Below are 20168 nucleotides of genomic sequence, written 5' to 3' on the forward strand. Positions count from 1 at the left end.
TGAAAGAATGGATAACTTCTGCCTCTGAGATAGACTGGATAGCAGGAGAATGATCACAGACCAATGTAGTTCCCAAGCAGAACTTGTATCAAACTGGTTTTGAGCACTAGCAGGACTGACAGGTCTGCACCCAGTTGTGTAGACTTGTTTCTGGACAAGGTCTGTTTCTGGAGCAGGAAGGCTCTATGCTGTGTCTAAGCTGAGCTTATTAAAATTGCAGTTATTTCTGCCTATAATTCATGGAAGCTTATGGAAAAGCTCAGCGTTTAGAAAATCAGAGCAGCTAAGCACTCACTCTAATTTTTTTTTTTTTTTTGTCTTTAGGTTTACTACTGGAAAGTGCAGAGTCTATCCAGGAGGAGTAGACGACATGTAGAAAAAAATATCTTGACTTTCAGGGGAAACAAGACTTTTGGAATGTTACCAGGGCTGGAGCCCTATAGTTCCTACAAGCTGAATGTTAGAGTTGTTAATGGTAAAGGAGAAGGACCAGCAAGCTCAGACAAAGTATTTAAGACCCCTGAAGGAGGTATGAAATGAAAAACCTAGATATTAAACTTAAATGAGGTTTACTTGGACTTCATAAAATAATAATCTCTCTCAGTACAGTAATATTCTTAAGAATTAATAATTAATGACCTGTTTTAAGTTAATCTGCTTTGTATTTACTCTATGTTCTTTTTAAAAGTTCCTAGCTCACCTTCCTTTCTGAAGATTACTAACCCAACATTGGACTCTCTGACTCTGGAGTGGGGTTCACCCACCCATCCAAATGGTGTTTTGACATCATATACACTGAAGTTTCAGCCAAGTAAGTTAAATATTAATGTATTTTGGGGATTGGACTTCTGATCGTTCAAGTCCTTTCCAACCCAAACCATTATTTGATTCTGTGATACAACTCTAACTTAGGTAGTTTATCTACCAAATAATAATCTATATATGAAGAAAAAAATATGTTAAATTTATAATGTACAAAAGATATGATTGCATTGTAAATGTCAAGTTTGAAAAAAGACTAATATATTTTGATAATATAGATGACTGTACTTGGAAATCTTTCCTTGAGGTAGTACAAGGTTGACATTTTTATTGCTTTCATTATTTTAAACCATAATTCATAGACAAATGGAGGTGAGGTCCTGCATGTAAGTGGCATCCAAGTTAGATGCAAGATACTACTACTTAAAAATTCTATATTGTAACTGCAGAGAAAATGTCATCAGAAGTAAATCAAAGTATGCCAAATTATATTGTTGTCTGCTTTTCCAATTTTCATGGTATTATAATCTTAAAAAGAAAAACTTGTAAATGTGCTGTTCACTCAGAGCTATTAAATCACTTCTTTTGGATCCCAGCTGCTTACTTGGCCCAGAAGTTTCTCAGCAGTGACCCTGGAAAGGAAAGAGTTTCAAATGCATGGAACAGATAAATGAAATTTACTTTCTCCCACATACCAAATCCCACTGTTCTTTGGCATTAGACACAAGTAGCTTCAGTGTTTTCTTTTCCTACGAAGTCTGAGCTTGGAGTGTCAAAATTTTTCAGTGGTCAGGGAAGGCATCAGTGCTGCATGAATTCAGATGATTTGAACTGAACTCATTTGCCTTGGATTCAGAGATTTATGAGAATGAAACTTGATCTCAAAAATACTTGCTGGTGTTTCCTATCTCCCAGTAGGATTTTGGCACCTTTACACAAAAGTGACTTTCTTTTGAAACTGTAGTTGCACCAGACAAGCAAAAAAAATACACACAAACCAAAAGCTTTTTAAAATACAATGACAATGTATGCAAGTTGCCTAATTCTTTTTTTTTTTTGTAACAACAGTCAACAACACACATGAATTGGGTCCCTTGGTAGAGATAAGAATTCCTGCCAACGAGAGCAGCTTGATATTAAAAAATTTAAATTACAGCACCCGGTACAAGTTTTACTTTAACGCACAAACTTCAGTTGGATCAGGAAGTCAGATAACTGAGGAAGCAGTAACAATTATGGATGAAGGTAAGATATGCATATGTAAGGAAAGTCCTTTGAGTTTAAAAACCACTACAGATTGTATTAAACATCTGTATCTAAATATTGCTATTGCTTCCTTCCACTAAGGAAACAGGGCCAAGTGATTTTTTTTTCCTAGAGCTTTCTTAACTGTGTCATACACTAATAAAGTATTTTAAATATTTTTAAAGAAAATACATGTAAAGGCTTTCTGCTGTAGTGGGAACCGCCAAAGAGGTATAAAGCCTCTTTTAATATCAACTCACCAGCTCTAAGACAGACATTGGCCTTTCTGAGCTTCAAGTATCATGTAACTTTACGTTTTTAGTGGTTATTGCCTATTCCCCTATTCTGCATCATTGACCAGCTTCGGTCACAGAGGAAAATACTGGAATGATGCAGGTTTGTGACTAGAGGAAGTTATTTACTTTTTTAGTACACAAAAAAATCTAAATTGCTTTCACAGAACTGGCAAAAAACTGTGAAACTGTTGAAATAAATTTGTCATCTGTGGCACCAAGTAACTGTATATTATTTAAAAACCACCAAGTATATTGTTAAATCCTGTCACCATTGATTTTTATATTTGCAGCCATTCTAGAGCTCTGTTAATGTTGTTTTTAATTAAATATGAATGTTTAACAAAAAAAGACTAATTTAAAGCCAACAGGAAAATTGGAACTTCTTAAAATAATTTTTATCATCTTAATATTAATAAGTTTATTTTGGTACCATTTTCACATATTTTTATGCTCAGTAAAATGATGGTTTATTGGAATTGCCATAGATGAATTGCTATTCAATGCAATTTCTCTGTCATGGTATTAAGTTTGCATATGAACTGCATTTATTATAAGTCTTGCACCCTAACAAGCATGACCAATAAAATTTTGTAAATGCATGTACAATCATTTTGTCTTGTAGCAGTCTGTCAGGGTTCAGCATAAATGGATTGTTTCTAATTTATTTTAATTAATATATTTTATCTAGTCTGCATGCTTTTAATAGTGATATTGTATATGTATGTTTCCTTTGGTGTTGTATCTAATTATGTAGTGTTCCTATTCTTGTTTTCCTCCATTAAAGCTGGTATTCTCCGTCCTGCTGTAGGTGCAGGCAAAGGTAAAATGAAACTGCATGATTTATTAATGTGTGGATTTTGCAGTGTTGCAAATGGGGAAATTGCAGTGGTAAGGACAGGAAATCTTGGACTACATGTTTTTGTGCAAAGTATAATCAGGGCTGGAAGAAAACAGTTGTGGAGGTTTTTTGTTTGGGTTTGTTGGGGATTTTTTTAAGGAATCCAGAATGCTTATTAATACCTTTCATCTGTTTATTTTGCCACAGAGTTCCAGGGGAATTCATTAGCTTTGCTTCAGCAAAGTCTAATTATTTCTGAACATTTAAAAGATGTATGTCACTGTCATAAATATTCAGGATCCAGGTGCACTAGCACTGATTAGCTGGAGTAGAAAAAACAGCATTTTTGTGAAGGAGATTAGTTTACTGCTTGTGCCATGTGCATTTTTTTTGTTTTAAAAAAACTATCTGCAATCTTGTTCTCACTGTGGATTCCTGCTACCCACTTGAACACATTTGCTTCATTTGCAAGCCAACTGTGCCTAGGAGACAGATGACTGACAATACCCTCTGTCTGCTTCTCAGTTTGAGTATCAGATTGAATATACAGGCAAATGTCTTCCGACTGTTTCAGGTTCAGAGATCTTATGAGTGAGTACTTGAGGATATTTCAGTGAGTACAAGCTAGTATCATCCTTATTAGTGAATGTGGTAATATTTAGTTCTTTAGTTCATCTTTATGATGCAGTTTTGCGCACAGTTTTAATGAATTTTGATACCTTCATTGTCAGAAGCAAAGGTTGTCCTGAGGTAGCTCAAACTCAGAAATGTCTCTCTATACAGAGGTGTCATTGACTGACAGATGTCATTAACACTAATGAACCCCCGTGCTTCAGATTCTCAGACCATAAACATCACAAGATAGAATCTGTGTTTGAAGTACCCAACATTTTTTATGAACTTGGAAGAGACAGCATAAATTATTTTACATATAGTTTCTTTTTGCTTGATTATCAGGTGTTGTGAAAGATAGCCATAAGAAAGAAATTCACTCACTCAGCCTGGTATAAATCAGACAATATATAAATATATGTATGCCTGCATTTGGGCATATATATGTTTTTATATGTATAGATATAAGTGTATTCTGATATCAGATATATTTCTGGTAAGTGTGTGAAGTTGTGGAATTATTTTGATGACAAGTCCTTTTTGCTATTTTACTCTAGTCGTAGCTAAGAAGTCTGCACAGATTGGAACAATCAAACTGGCTTTAGTCCTGGACATGCACAGCAGAAATGTAAATTAAGTTGTTATTCTTTATAGCTGACTCTAAAAACTCATGCAAGGAAAAATGGATTCTCTGTGTGAAACTGAGGTCTAATTATAGCTGTATGTGGCTATCAGAGAGCATCTTATTTGTAAGATTAGCTGGAGCAGCTCACATTTCAGAGCTGTCATCTCAGATTCTCTGAAAACTAAGCAGATGTCTTTGTTTGGTTCCATGTTGTTTATGGTTTCAAAGTTTTCACATATGCCTGTAGCATATAGCTCTTGCAGTTACAAAGAAGACTGGACCTGCAAACAGCACAGAACTAAAGCCATGACATCTGTTAGGACATCTGAGTTGCTGCAGTCTGAGATGAATGTTCTCAGTGGTTACTACATTACCATGTTAACTGCTTTGCCACTGATCAGGGACCGTGAGTAAGGAAAAAGGAGGATCATATTATCAAGATCAAGCACCACATTAGCTGGTCTCATGAGTGGGAAGACAGATTTGGAAGATAGAAGCGCTCAGCCCACTCAAAAAATAGCTGTACCCAGCAGTGAACTTTCCTTTTTCTGTTAAGAGCAGGAGGGCCTATATGTCCATACAGTTCTTATTAATTTGTACCCAAAGCCAGAACAAATTTAGACCACAAGCATTTTGTGGTCTATCAAAAACATATCAGGTTTTTAACTTTGAAGGGCGGAAATTACCAGGAAAATGTAATTTTCCTTTTATCTTTTGATTTGAGCACACTGATCCTGGAATTTAAGTAGACATTAGGTCCCAGATTCAGCTGGCCTAAAATGCTGAACTGAAATTTCTGCATTTGGTGTTTTCTACTGGATAGCTGCCTGTGAAGACCTGCAGCTTGGCCAGTCATATACATAAGACACATGGTCCTGGAGGAATTAAAATAATTTAAACCTCAGTGAGCTGTGCCACTTGGGACATATTTCTCACAGTGAAACTGTAAATTAAAGTGCAGAGGGATATATTGCTGTGGTAAATCTAAGGATCTTAATAGCTACAATATTTTTAGTGTCACAAGCCTACATGAGTAAATCATTAGCTGTTATTTACTAGATGAAAAAGCTATTATATTATAGTTGATAATCCTATTTGACTTGCACTGTCATTTTTCCTTTCTAATACTGTGATGCTACGAATTACTTAAAATTGATCAAATGAATGATACTACGAAGAAAAAAAGAATTTTTGCTTAGCAACCTATATTCTAAATGTGTCTGAAAACTTCATATGTAAAACAGAATTTATTATACCTAATGTTAGGTACTAAGCATGCCCTGGTATTGCCATTTATATATTGGCATCTAACCGCAGGCATGAGGTAACAGAGGTGGGAGAAAAATGGGGGAATAACCCAATTGCATATAAAATAATTACAGTAGCACCTGCAAGGTGACTCAGGTGATCACAGCAGTCAAGTCTTTTCTGTCCTTTTCCATTAGAAGTTTCAAATAACTGCCCTACAGAGGAAGAAAGAGAATTCTAATTTGGCCAGTGGTAGAAATGAAAGTTGCTGGTTAAAATAACAAGTCATAGGGATGCATGTTTTTTGTCAGCTGAAGTATAGGGAGTCATGGCATGGCATGTCAGCCTCATTCCACAAGCCTCCTCATTTCACTTTTTACTTTCTTTTTGATTTAGTCAACATTTATATTTGAAAGCAAGGACTTCTAATCTGCATGCATGCTGACACTGGTAACTGGTAGTCTTGAAATGGAATTAAAGTAAGTTTGTGAGATCACAGTAACCTTTAATTGTAGCTAGTGCCTCCTATCACTGGTACTCAATCTGGTCTGTCTTCTAGTGAACTTCATAGCTCAAGTACTAGTGACAAATAGTACTCTCTTTTGTTACAAGGGGGATAAATGAATGGTCTGTCCTCTGGGTTTGAAGCTATTCTTTTGGAATTTTTGGCTGAATCACCAGTATGTAACTCCTCACTGTAGGCTGGAAATCAGTCTCAACTGAGTTGGTATCTCTGATCTCTTTGTAGAAGATCATTTCAGTTTTCCTTGTTCTGTACAAAATGCAGTTCTTTAAATCATTTTCTCTGCCCACCATCTGCTTTCCCTCTCTCTTGAATAATTTCACATAATGTCTCCATGTCTTTTGCTAACAATTTCAAGCTGCTTTTACAGTCAAGTTAAGTGTAATATTTTTGTATTGCTCCTTCAGCCACTCTCCCCCTGTGGACTTCTCCATTGTGTATTTGTGTGATTCTTTCAGTACAGCCTGCTATGCAGAACCACTCTTTTGTCCTCTTTTAAGTTCACTGGGAACAATGCTGATGCTTTGCATGCTAGGCTAGAGAAAATTATTATTACCACTGTGCAAAAATTCCTGAAAATGCCTTTTGCCTTGTAGATGTCATGCTTCATGCTTATCAGTGACATAATTTTTCGCATTTTTTCTTTGGCTTCTGTATTTCTTACACTACAGAAATGCTCTTGCAATTGATCTGAATAATCCCAGCAGTGACTGACGCCCATTTCTCACTGCCAAAAATGGAATTCACTCCTACTGTTATACTACAGCTTGAATTTCATACTAAGAATGTTAAAAAGGCAAAGGAAAATAAACCACTTTTAAATAAACCACCACAGTGTCTCTGACACTTTTCTGGCTGGCTGGCAGAATCTATTACCTTTTTCCTTCATTTTTTTTCTTGTGTGGGTGGGGGTTTTGTCCTTTAATTTAACTTTTCTCTTAATACATGCATTTTAACTTATTTGTCTGTGATACATTGTTTTGTGGGTTTTTTTCTCTTTCCTATTTGACTAGTCTTCAAATTTGTGCTTGGCACTCACGCAACATTTTTTCCTGAATATCAGGTGAATTCCATGAAAAATCCTAACGTTTAGTCGCTTTGGGGATTATTTGATTTATTGTTCTTCTGGACTAAATCTTGAGAAAGAGTACTGTTTCATTGTTAAAATACCTTCCAATCTCATGTCCTGTCTTATTAAATCCTATTGATTCTGCAGCCTGACTATAACTGTTATTTGTAGGAACTATGTTCCTGAAAGGCTGAAAAATTAAATAAAACTCTACCAGAAAACTCCAGTAAAAAAAGCACTGGAATCAATTTGAAAATAGAAGAAAAATTAACTTTGAGCCTAGGCCTCTTTCTCAACAATTGGCAAATGCTTTTATATGATACTACAGGAATGAAACCATACTTGGAAATGCCAGCTGAATTTTGCATTGTATCGAGGCAGGAATGAAAAAGCTTAATTAAGGTAGATGAATAAGAGTAAGTCTTTATAAAACCTGTAGCTCACTAACAGTCCTTTCCCATGTTTTTTGGAGTGCTGCTTTTGCCAGCACTGCTGCACAGTGTGGGGCATGGTTACAGATGGGAGAGCACAGTGCTCCGCTCTCCAGGACAGAGTTTCCTGCCTGCCCCTCTCCCCCCCTTTTTCCCAACTGGCACTTGCACATGCTGGGAGCTTCTGCCAGCTGACAATTACACATTTGCCATTTGTGAGCAGTGCTGGGAAACATATTGAAGAACTGAGAGGTTAATTATAATTAGAGGTGTGCTGATTGAGAAGACCAAGAGTCTGGGTGGATTGATTACAAGCTTTAAATGTCGTAACCAATTCACCACCAGGCTTTCATCACCTTAGGATCCATCAGCCTTCTTTTATGTTTTTCTTTTATGTGTGTATTCATGTTGCAAATATGGCACATTTAACAGACTTAAGTAAAACTTGGCAGGCCTGATGGCAAATGAGATCAAGCAATAATGAAAAAGACGAGAATTGCAAAAATAATAACTTTACAAAGAAGTACACTACTGAACAAATTTCCTGGTGCACCTTATTCAATAGTTAAAACCTACAGAATTTAAATGTGACCAAATACTACATGTGGGTAAATCTGTACATGCAGCTATTGGTAAGAATCAGATATGAGTACATTTTATAAATGTAAGCATAAATTTGTCACTTGAGAGAATTTAGGAGTAAGATGGCGAGGAAATTACAGTAACTTTCAGAGCAAACTTGATTGTTTGATCAGATGAACACATGATCAATCATATGAACTGAAAGACTTCTACCAGATACTTTAATCTAACAGGCAACTCTTTAATGAGAGCAGAAACTGGAAACTGGAGATGGAAAAACACCCCACTAGATAAGATCAAGCGATTATTGAATTTGCTTTGTAATTCAGAAACTCTCCATCATCTGGAGTCTTTCACAGAAGATGAGACAGTTTCCTTCATCCCCAAGTGCTCAGGCACGAGAAGGCAGAAGTTAGGGGTAATGCTGTGGCATCTGTTTGCAGGAGTACAAAACAGATTATTGCTGACAGTTTTTTCTGTCTTTAATATTGTGACAAATATCAGTTGTACGGTTGGGCTGCTAATTAGACATCTTCTATGGAAGACCAAAATCCAGGAGAATATGGCTTTGAGAAAATACAATTTAATGAAACAAAGCAAAGTCATATTGCAAATACAAGCCACTTGTTTTCTTGGCACAGCACAAATGCTGAGATTGTTATTGAAATAAACACCTGTTCCTATGTCTAAATCAGGAAGGAAGTTTATACATCCTGTCTGCAATCTCAGACTCTGTACCCTCCTAAATTTAGACACTGCTTTTCTTTCCTCTTGCTACCTCTACGAGTGGCATAGAGAAACAGAATCTAATCCCCTTGTATTACCATAGTGTATATCTTTGCATGCTAGATTTCCCATAGACAGCTCTGGCTTTGGTATTTCTTAGGGTGGTTGGTGTGACTTAGGTGGCTTGCTTTTTTTATTTTTTTTTTTTAATCTAGTGCTTTCTCAGTTCTGTTGTTCAGGTGGTTTTGACAAGAAATGAATCTATTCTTTATTATTTAAATAATATGTTCCTTATTATTTTAGTTGATGAAAGAAATTATATATAAGCACAACTTAGCTATAAAAACATCAGATGGGGGAGCAGTACGGATTGAATTGTTGAATGAGTACTACTGAAACAAAGTTAAGAAGAAATATCTAATGCAAATATGGGAATAAAAAATTATTTTGTAAAACGTTGTAATAATCAGAATTCATTATCAGAAGAACCGATGGAATTTCCCTAATTTAGGTATTTTAAAAAGTACTCAGAAACTGTAGTTTTCTATACGTTGTACTCATATTATTTCATCTGTTCTAGGGGCCCAAGTAAGCCATTGTCTCTGTGCATATAACTTTTAACTTTTTCCAGCTGGCCATATGGACAAAGCCAGCCTGTTAGAAGAGGAAAGTAATTTAAGTGGCTAGATAAATTCTGTGTAGCCTCTTTTACCTTGATAACAGTCTTTTGCTCATTTTATTTTCTTGTATAGATGAAACCATTGGAATTCTGTCATTTGTCTTTACTGAGACTAGATTTTTCACCTCTGGTGTTTCATGGTTCTTTGGGAAGTATTTTTAATGTTCCTAATAGAAAGCATATTTTTAGCAGGATAGAAAAATCAGTGGCAAAGTGAAGCATTTTCAGTTAAAACTAATTTCATACCTCTGAGGAGCATCCTCTTTGTATCTGCCCTATTACAGCATTAGAACTATTAAAATCTATTTTTCATTAGTCTTAGGCAAGCAGAGACACTGAGCTATATGTCCATTTGTAACAAGCATTACTGGAGCTAAGGCACGAGCAAAGAACGAAGGTATGAGCAGAGAAGTGGCTAATTTCAGAATGCTGAAGAGAGAAGCTCTTATTTTCCCAGATTTGGCATTCTGCATGTCTGTGAGAAGTGCTGCTGTCTGGCCTGAATGGCAGCAGTGGGACACAGTGCCTTACAGTGGGCACCTCCTTGCATTCCAGTCCTCAGTGTCCTTCACTCCAGAGTACTTTCATATTGGCTTTCCCATATCTGATGTCTAGTTTTCCAGTGTCTAAAGGGGCCATGAATGCATATTATTAACAAAAGCTGATTTCAGGAATGTCCTGTGAAAGCAAAGCTGCCAGTACATGCGTACCTCAGTTTGTTTTCAAATACATGTGTATCACTTAACTGTTTCATATTTTAACAAGTTAAACTATTTGAATCCTGCATGGTCTTAGAATGTGCATGTGTTGTTTATTTAACAGGTAAGGTTTTACTGTATTCGTTAATTGCTACTTTTTGATGCAAAATGTTTTTACTCTTTATTTTTTCTTTCCAACTATCTCTGATGGTGAAGGATATTCAGAAATCCTTTTTGCAACTTCCCCAGTCATGCATACTGTCCGTCCAACATTCTATAAGGGTATTGTCTTCCTTTTTTATCCCTATCCATGCAATAGAGCCAAACTCCTAGAAGGGCTTGCACTTGGGGCATTTGCAGTCCATTCACTGCCACATGCCATAAAGGGAGGAGCTTACCACCTTCATCCCTCCCTTCTGTCCTACCATTTCCCATTACCCTGACAATGTTTTCATCTCTTTCCAGCTGCCTGCATTTTATTTCCAGATGAATAATGTTTTTCAGAATTTTGGTAGTTAGGTACTTTTTAAGTATTTGCAGTTTTTGTGGTACAGAGCATGCTCAGTAAAGTACATAAATTTTACTTTATAATTTCTTAGTGTAGTAACTGCCTGGGATTAAATTTCAAAATACAGTACTTTAGTCACTAATTTCCAGTAATGGAACCAATGCAAAATGTGCTATACTTTCCATCTATATGGTCTAAATTAACATAGTAACTTCTTTTAATACTTTTTTTTAAATGTATGAAGTCACAACTGCATATTCTGCTTTGTTTTTCTATTGTGCATTTAGTTCAACCACTTTATCCAAGGATCAGAAATGTTACAACAGCTGCTGCTGAGACCTATGCCAATATCAGTTGGGAGTATGAGGGACCAGATCATGCGAACTTTTATGTTGAATATGGTGTAGCAGGCAGTAAGAAGTCATTTCATTAAATTCTGCTAAAGTTTTGAGATGTATTTTGGAAGAATTTTATAGTAAATGGGGTCTTAAATTGACCCAGTGTTAATGAAAGCTCTTAAATGTCTTAAATTATTTTATAATTTGATCAGGAAGATCAAATAATTTTCATTTTAATAAACATCAATGCGTAGCAGGTTTTTGATTAATAGATAAATATGAACCTTTGTTCCTTTGTATTTTTTTATAAATTCTTTTGAAAGTGAACTTCTAAAAACATAGTTTGTATGAAGTTATCATGAAGTGCTTGCACGTGTAAAAATACGATTACTTGCATTAAAATAGGATACAAGGATTTTACAAAATTATGCCCAATTCAGGAAAGAAAAAGATTAAATAAGATATCCTTTGTTAAATTAAACCTTAAAATAAGATATGAATCAATTTATGTGCTGTTATTGCCTAAAATCAGGTTTAAAATTTTGATAATACTGGTAATAATTAGAACAAAGTTAGCTAATAAAAGCAAAATACTTCTTTTCAAATACCCCATCTTTCTAAAGTTATGAATAAAGGTGACTAATCTGAAAATTGGAATAGAAATGCATTTTTCTGGATATTGGACAAAGAAATAGCTGAGACTGTCCTAAAAAAAAGATACGAGAGAGATTCAGATTTTGAAGTAGAACTTCTTGACCAAAATAAATACGGACTGAAAGTTCAAGTGTTGTTTAATAAAATGACTAAAATCTATTTTAATGTATCTCATAATTACAAGTTCAATAAGCATTTTAAAAATAAATTAAATTTGCATTTCTTTAGTACAATGGAACAAATGTTTAAAATAGTTTTGTAATCACTGTACAACAAATTCTTCAATATGTTGCATGCAATTTATTACTCATAATTTTATATAATTAATTTTGAGAGAACAGCTATTTTTCTCAGATGATCCATAGTTTAGTCAAGTAACTGTCAGTAATATTTTGTCTAGAAACTTTCAGTAATACAGATAAAATTAAAATACCGATTTGTTGTTTTCCTAAAATTTTTATAGGCAAAGAAGATTGGAAAAAAGAAATTGTAAATGGTTCTCGAAGCTTCTTTGTCTTAAAGGGTTTAACACCAGGAACAGCATATAAAGTCCGGGTTGGTGCTGAGGGCCTGTCTGGTTTTAGGAGTTCAGAGGATGTGTTTGAGACAGGTCCAGGTGAGGCACACTGTACCCTAGTACACTTCTGTATCCTAGTCAGAATCCTCTTAGACCAACTGCTGAAATGCTGAACTGCTTCTAGCCAGGAGATGTTGCAGCTAGAATCTTTGCATGTTCCTTTCGTAGAGCAATGTTAAATTATTTTATAAATGCCTAAATAATGTCAGTTTATTTATGTTTGAATTACGAATATTTCCATCCTTTCAAATCACTCTACTTGACTGATGTTTGTTCTAGGGGCAAGATATGCCCTGCCCACACTCCATCTGTGTGCTGTGCACTGAAGATGACCTATTTCTAATATTTCCAATTAGTATAATTACAGGGCTGTATTTAAATAATGTTGCTTTTTATAGAGATAAAATATTTGCATAATCAGAAAATGCAGATTCAATTTGATGTCTCATGTAATCTATTTATACCAGTGTTAAGACATTCCTCCTTGTAAATCTCTCTTTTCCTGCCATATACTAGTTTTATATGGATTTTGATGTCACACATATATCCTGGGAATCAGTAAATTCCTTATGTTCATACTGCAGTCCTATTTCTATGTAAGCAAATCAGCAATGCCTGCTGATTACACTCAAGAAAAAGGTTCTATTGGAAGGTTCTTTGATGTTATGCTGAATATTGTCTTGCCATCACATGCCATGCCATCATCATGTTCTTGGTCAGCTGTTATTATTTTTGTCTCTGCCAGCCACTTCTGCTCATTCCAAGCATTTTAGCCAGTGCATAGTTACACAGCAGTAGCCCCACCAACTCCAGAATGTTATGTTATAACAAAGTCTTTCAAATATAAAAATACACTTGAACGTTATGTTATAATTATCAGGCAACAATATAGATAATGGGTATGCCAGTTTGAGAGTGAGCACTTTCTAAAATCATCTTTTCTTTGCTTTTATTTTTTTCAATTTCTGTTCACAGTTTATCATGTTGCAGGGAGGTTTGAAAACATGGTGCTGAATAACAGTGCCAGGCAAATATGTACAGGCTGAGCACAGAGCCAGGAACAGCTAGTGGTACAAAAGCCTACCTGTGAAATGCTATGCAAATATACATCTGAAGCATAAAGAAACAGTAAACAAGGATCAAGACTGTAATATAATTTAAAAAAAAAGTTGCATGGAAACCTTCCCAAAAGCATCTTCCTACATAAAAACTACTGAGCCAGTAGATAAGGATTGCTGTACTTACCCAGTCATGTTGACTCGTACCCTTGTGTGGTTAAGGAAGAAGGGACTTTAGACACTCCTTTCTGCTTCTTGATAATGGAAAGTTTCAATGTTCAGCATGAAATTATAAACATAGCCTATTTCTTGCAGAAAAATCTTGTGTCACACTGCCTTCAGTCTAGGCCAAAGCTTTTAAACACTGCAAAAAGATGGAGTGGACAAAGAGGCAAACACTGGAATATGTCCTTATTAGGAATGAAAGTTTTCTATTTCAAATATGAGGCTTTTCCCACAATGTTTTCTTTGACAAGCATTCCTATAGAGCATCTTCACAGTGTGCAGGTTTATCCTTTTGGGCACTCCCAGTACAGTGTTCTGCATTGACTCCTGCAATAGTGGTTCACCAAGATGCAAAGTTTTTCTGCCTGAAGCAAATAAATGGCTTAGTGTAGGCAGGAAATGTGCCATTTTAAAAGATGCACAGAGATCTAGAAACCCTTTCCTACTGGAAATGAAGTAAGTTAATACAGGAAGCTGCATAAGTAAGTTTTCATCTTCCTAGCTATCTTGCATATTTTTATGCATGAGTTTTTTGGTGCTATTTCTTACTACATTTGAATGTGAATTGTGCTTTTGCATTTTGTTACAGTATGTATTATACAACATCTAATGTCCTATTATGAATGCAGATGCACAAAACTCAAAATAATTTTAACCTTAATATGAAAACAGGGGTTTTTTAATTTTTATTTGTAGTTCACAGGAAGATTCCTCTTGTGATTTTTTTAATTGCCACTTTTTAGTATTTTTTTTATATATGTATTTATGTATATTTATGTGTGGCATAAAGAGTAGAAGTATTTAGATATATAAAGTATATATGACATGTAGATACTTTGATGCAAAAATAGTTTAAATTCTTGTGCATATAAGAGTCACTTCCTAAAATATCAGAAAACATAAACAAGGACTGAGGAATCTTCTGATTGTATCTTCACACTAACTGGGCACATTAACTCACTGAATTATTTAAATGAAAATCAAGTCATAGCTTTGCCCAGTGAGACCAAAAATAGGCATTTAAATAAAAAGGTAATTTTAGCATAGTACTTCTAAAGTGGAATACACACTGCTCTTCTATATGGAATGGACTGGAGATACTGTACATCAGAAGAACTTTGTGTTTCCATAGAATCCCTCAGGAATGGGGGACCATTGACAGCTTCTTTTCCATGATACCTGCCTCACACTCCTTAACTAGAAAATGACACTGAGACATTGGCTTGAATTCTGTCAGTTGAGCAGCTCTTCACAGAGTTTCATACTCTTGGGTTTTGAGTCTGGAGAAGAAGCTGAAGAATGAATAAGATAGGTTTGGATGGATGTTCATCTTCCTCCACTTCATATTTTTTTGTTTGTAGCATGTATCCCTAACTCCTCTCACTCTTCCTAGTTTCTCCCAGCAGCTAATCCTAAATCAAGTTGCCTGTAGTGTGTTTCCAGCAGTAGAGCAGAAAATAAACTTCACCAGAATAATCCTCCTACTGTGTTGGAGACCAGTAGATCCAGACCCTAGACCACATAGATAATTCCTTTCCTTATTAGTGCCTCTAGTGTTTTCTTTGTAGTTTGCTTATTATTTACATTATATTCCAGCTAGAGTCAGCACTTTGAGAGAAATAGTGCCAAGGAAAGGCTTCCCACCTCACTAATACTAAATCATGTCAATCATGATAAATTAATTGTAGGATGAGGTATGGGTTTGAGGAAATAAAGAAAACCTGATGCTTAATAAAGTTTTGAAGGATGCTTCACTGTTGATTTTTAGTTGAAATTTAATCTTAGGGCCCTTGAATGATCCATCGTTTCCCCATTTCAGAATGATGGAAATGCATTAGCTTATCAGTATTGGCTTTTTATTCATCTTGAGAATGCAATTGACATATTTGTGTGACCTACAATAGGCAGCTTCATTTCAGGAGTTTAATTAATTCAAAATGGTTGAGAATAGTTTTGTTGTTTGTGGAAAGCAATGTAGTATGTGTGTAGATTTTGCAAAGTAGTTGCTAAGCTTAAATGTTAGCAGACTTCTTATGTACTGAAAACTAACTTCTATGCATAAGTACTTGGAAATATTCTGAATAATGGAAATACTCACAAGATACAGAATCGCTGCCTTTCTTAATGATATCTATTTTTCACAGTGAATGTTATTCTTTAATGAACATTATATTGTCTATTATTTATCTGAATTAGCATAGCATTTCAATGCAGCAAAACATAATTTTTCTTCTTTTATCTCTAGCAATGGCAAGCCGGCAGGTGGACATCGCTACTCAAGGATGGTTCATTGGTCTTATGTGTGCTGTTGCTCTTCTGATCTTGATTTTACTGATTGTTTGCTTCATAAGGAGGAATAAGGGTGGCAAGTATCCAGGTATGCTATTTAACCAGGGTAGTAAAATTCATCTGTTGGTAACCCCCTAAGTCAGATCTCAGCCTTACCAGAAAATTACATTTGCTGCTGGTTTGCATATTCACTGTGTATATGGCAAATCAGTCTTATCATTTGATGGGCTTAGGAGCCATCTGCCTATTGGTAGGAAACCCGCATCTATTTCAGCATAGGAGAAGGACCCTCTTCATTCCCAGAGGGTCTTATCAATGCATGACCTCTCTTAGAGAGGTTTGAGCTTTGGTTGGAACATCACCACTAGTGCACATTCTTTAATCCACTAACACGAGTTAAGTTAGAATTTATTTGATCAGAAAGTCCAAATCATAGCTACTGAAGTATGCAGAATGCATGCCATAGGACAAATCTCTTCATATGTTATATTGTTTCCAATACCTTGAGTTCCTTCCCAGAATGTGTGTCATCTTCAGCCTCTGCAGTTTTGCAGCTAAGCTTAAAGTTACCATCCTTCAGTTAGGATGGGGTTTTTTTCTATATTTTTTTCTTTCTAAGAGCAGGTGTAAAATAAATGGGTTTTATATTATGTGTAGGAACGGCCAAGTATGTTTTATAATTTTTCATTAAAAATTTGAACGAGAAAATGTATGTCTTCTATCAAAACACACATCCCTCCTGGTGTACTTTACCATAGGCATGTATGTGCAGGTATGTATGTGGACATATAGGTATCATATATATCTTTCCCTAGTGTTATATTTCTTTCTATGGAGTAGCTCCATAGACCAAAGCTCTCTTGAAAAGGATAGTGGGAACCAGTTTGCCCAGTACTGCCAGATAGTACTGCCAACAGAGCAGCTGTTGAGGTATGGTATGAGTGACTATGGATGAACTTCAAGTGAGCATCCAAGGATAATCTGATTTTTCATTCTCCTATTCTAGCTGCAACTGAAAGTACAGGTGCTAAGTTTCATTTGAAATCTGGATTTAAAGAAAAAAATATTTTCTCTTAAGGTTTGGGAATAAATATCTAGACTATAGAATGCTTACTTAAAGTCAACTCAAACTTCTTGAAGTTCATGCTGTTAATTTGAGCATGAAAAAGATGGATGCATTTAGAAAAGTATAAAGGAAAAATCCACACTTTGTTTTATTTTCTTCTGCTTATTTTGATCAGTGCACTTCTAAAAACTTAGTGTCAGGGAACACTAAGAACTTCAGCTCTTCAGAGGGAAATCTGCTGGAATAGAATAGCAGATTATTTTTATGAGAAAATCACATTATTAAATACAAGAATCTTATTCTGCCCACTCTGTTAGAGAGAACAAAGATTTGTAGTGACAGCAAAAATTAGGTAAGAGAAGTTTCTGTTCCAGCTGCCTATGCCCAGAAAACAGATGATCAAGGAACACATAGTGTTACATAGAGTTATATGACAGGCTGAAGACATCATCTTAGGGTTTTTTTCCTAATATTTGGATTTTTTAAAGAGAAAGTGAGATAACAGAGGTATAGAAAAAGTGATTCAGGTGACTGAAACAAGTGAAGTGATGGAACTGAAAAGAGTAGGGAGGACATGGAGTTGAACCACCATCTAGAGGAGGGTAAACCAGAGGTTTTGAGTAAAAGTGTGGAGGGCAGTTGGGTGTCATTACTTTGTGGATCCCTAATATTCTGTCCTTTTTGCTGCTTCTGCAGAATTATTATTCTTTTTTTGCAAGGTATACATTTTTCATGCACAGATGCCTATGCATATACATACACTTATATAAAGGTGGATCTGGACTGCTTTTAATATTTCCAGAATCAGTATGTACTGGTATTTATAGCAGTGACTTTGTATTTCTTGGGTCATTGCAAATGTACTGTTCCACAGGTAGTGACAAATGGAAAACACTAAGTTATGAAATCTATGAAAATTTAAGTTATGAACTCTTTTTCATCATAATTTTTGCATGTCATCTTGAGGTTGCCTGTGGTTTGTAGGAAGTAATTCATTACTTCAGTATGAAATTAGAGCAGCCTGATATGTCTCAAGGCATTATGTGTTACTGCAATTATGGACTTAGTAAATACTGTCAGGAATGATTAATATCCTCTTAAATAATGGCAGATAAATCAGTGATGTACAAATAAAGTGTGGAAATTACCAGAGTAAAAGACAAGAGATTGTGTATTGGATTATGTAACTGTATCTGCTAGACAAGGGAAAAATTTGAATAGATTCCAGAAAAACAGAAATGAAAAGGCAAAGGGAAGAACCATGAATAGAATTCTTAAAGTCAGTATTGTTTTATCCTGTCAACAATCTTAACTTATAGGAATTTATGTCATCTGTAAATATCTGACTCCTCAGGTGCTAGTGGGTTTCTGTGTCAATGTGCTGCATTTATCATTTATTATGTTATAGGGACAAGTTATATGCCTAGATTTATTCCCACCAGTGAAAGAGGATTGAACCGAAAGCCAGAATGTACAAGAAATACAATTGTGTAAAATTCAGGTTCCAGTGTATGTGACTTTGTGTTGGGTTTGATCATGTTGTAGAAAAGAAGAAACAAACCATGCCCGTATTCTGAGAATTATTAACAATGGAAAAAAAAATCTAAAATTCTCTTGAGGTTTACTACATGAAATTAAAGCAGAAAATGTACAAACGGACAGTGAACAAAAGTGAATCTGATTCAGTTTTATCAATCAGTATGAGAAGAATATCAAGAAGAAATAGAGAGCATTGTTGAGTAGAACTTAATAATTCAAATTTAATTAAGCAATAATATTAATAATCTAAGTAAATAAGTTACTTTAGTAGGATTTTTGACAATTTTCTCTCTTTAGTGCTAGAAATAAAAGAAAGAAAAAGTTCTGCTAATACAAAATGACATACAGTCATACTTGAATGAAAATAAAATCCTATAACTAATTAACTGATCTTTTTCTTCCAAAAAAAAAAAATAGCCCAAGGGCCCATTTAAAAATTAGTTTTTATTCAAAAGACATTCCTGCCAAATGTGATCAGTTTGAGAAATTAGGGTCTTAGACTTTCTCATCTTGCACTTTCATGATAAAAAATTACTATTTCAAATATTTTAGTGAAGGAAAAGGAGGATGCACATGCTGATCCAGAAATACAACCTATGAAGGAAGATGATGGAACGTTTGGTGAATACAGGTGAGCAGCTGATGTGGTTTGTCATGTTCACTGTTCATATCACACATGTACTATATATAGTTTCACACTTATTAATTTAAGACTAACTTTTTTTTCCCATGTCAAAGATTTTGTATCCAGTGTTATTTAGAACTAAAAATAGCATTTCAACCACACCATTAGAAAATAATTATCCAAGCTTAGTGTAAGCCATTTGCTATTGCAAGGTGAAAACCACATTCCAACACAATTGTATGTGTTCAAATACAGATACAGTGTCCTTTCAGTTAGGGCACTATGTTGAGCATTATAGTTTTTGAAAATAAATTCCTAACAAAGACAATCTGGTGTTAAGTTGACTGGAAAACAAATGCATTTAAAATAGTTGCCTGTACTAACATCTAATCCAATAACAAAGAAGTGATGTTATGCACAGAGGTGAAGGAGTGTCCCACAAAGAAAGCAAATCTCCCTTTCATGTATTTCAGTACAAGATATGTAGCAAGCAGCTTCAAAGCATGCAACACAGCTCTCACTCCTGGCACTTCTCCTTTATAGTAAATGCAGTCTAGCCAAATCTGGCATTACCAAAAGCATGCCTTGGCAAGACTATTCATACAAAAACTGTGAATATAGCTTATTAAATAAGCAATTTATTTGGTTTTTTATTAGTACAAAAATTAATGTTACTATTTTCTAAATAGGTCAATACAATTGCATTTTATGCAGGTATGAACTAGATTTTGTAGTGCATTCCTGTGTCAAAAGCAGTGTAGGAGTTCTTTATTATTGCAAAGGTTTGCCATTTACAAATGTACATAGAAAACGCAAATTTTTTCAAGAAGGATCTACTTTGTTGCCAAGGCTTCTTCATAGAAGGAAAAGGTACATCCTGATCTGACAGGACTAGATGTACAGTTCTGAATGCTAAGGAGCAGTTTCTGTTTATTTTTCTTTTATTAAAAACAAT

At 35.0% G+C, this 20168-nt stretch overlaps 1 protein-coding gene across 43 annotated transcripts in view; it reads left to right on the top strand.

Annotated features, from left to right (window-relative positions):
• NRCAM (neuronal cell adhesion molecule) overlaps positions 1–20168 on the top strand; it is a 144211-nt gene that overhangs the window by 112878 nt on the left and 11165 nt on the right. For 19 of the 43 annotated variants that reach the window (XM_038154732.1, XM_038154740.1, XM_038154739.1 and 16 more), the window contains 9 exons: positions 325–529; positions 689–811; positions 1831–2007; positions 3088–3123; positions 10551–10616; positions 11130–11255; positions 12298–12450; positions 15940–16071; positions 19141–19219. In XM_038154732.1, the coding sequence (XP_038010660.1) occupies positions 325–529; positions 689–811; positions 1831–2007; positions 3088–3123; positions 10551–10616; positions 11130–11255; positions 12298–12450; positions 15940–16071; positions 19141–19219 (1097 nt within the window). The remainder of the gene's footprint in view (positions 1–324; positions 530–688; positions 812–1830; positions 2008–3087; positions 3124–10550; positions 10617–11129; positions 11256–12297; positions 12451–15939; positions 16072–19140; positions 19220–20168) is intronic. The other 24 variants (XM_038154753.1, XM_038154768.1, XM_038154767.1 and 21 more) reach the window with 5 other exon arrangements.

Source organism: Motacilla alba, chromosome 1A, assembly GCF_015832195.1.
Source record: "Motacilla alba alba isolate MOTALB_02 chromosome 1A, Motacilla_alba_V1.0_pri, whole genome shotgun sequence".
In the NCBI taxonomy this organism is placed as follows: domain Eukaryota; kingdom Metazoa; phylum Chordata; class Aves; order Passeriformes; family Motacillidae; genus Motacilla; species Motacilla alba.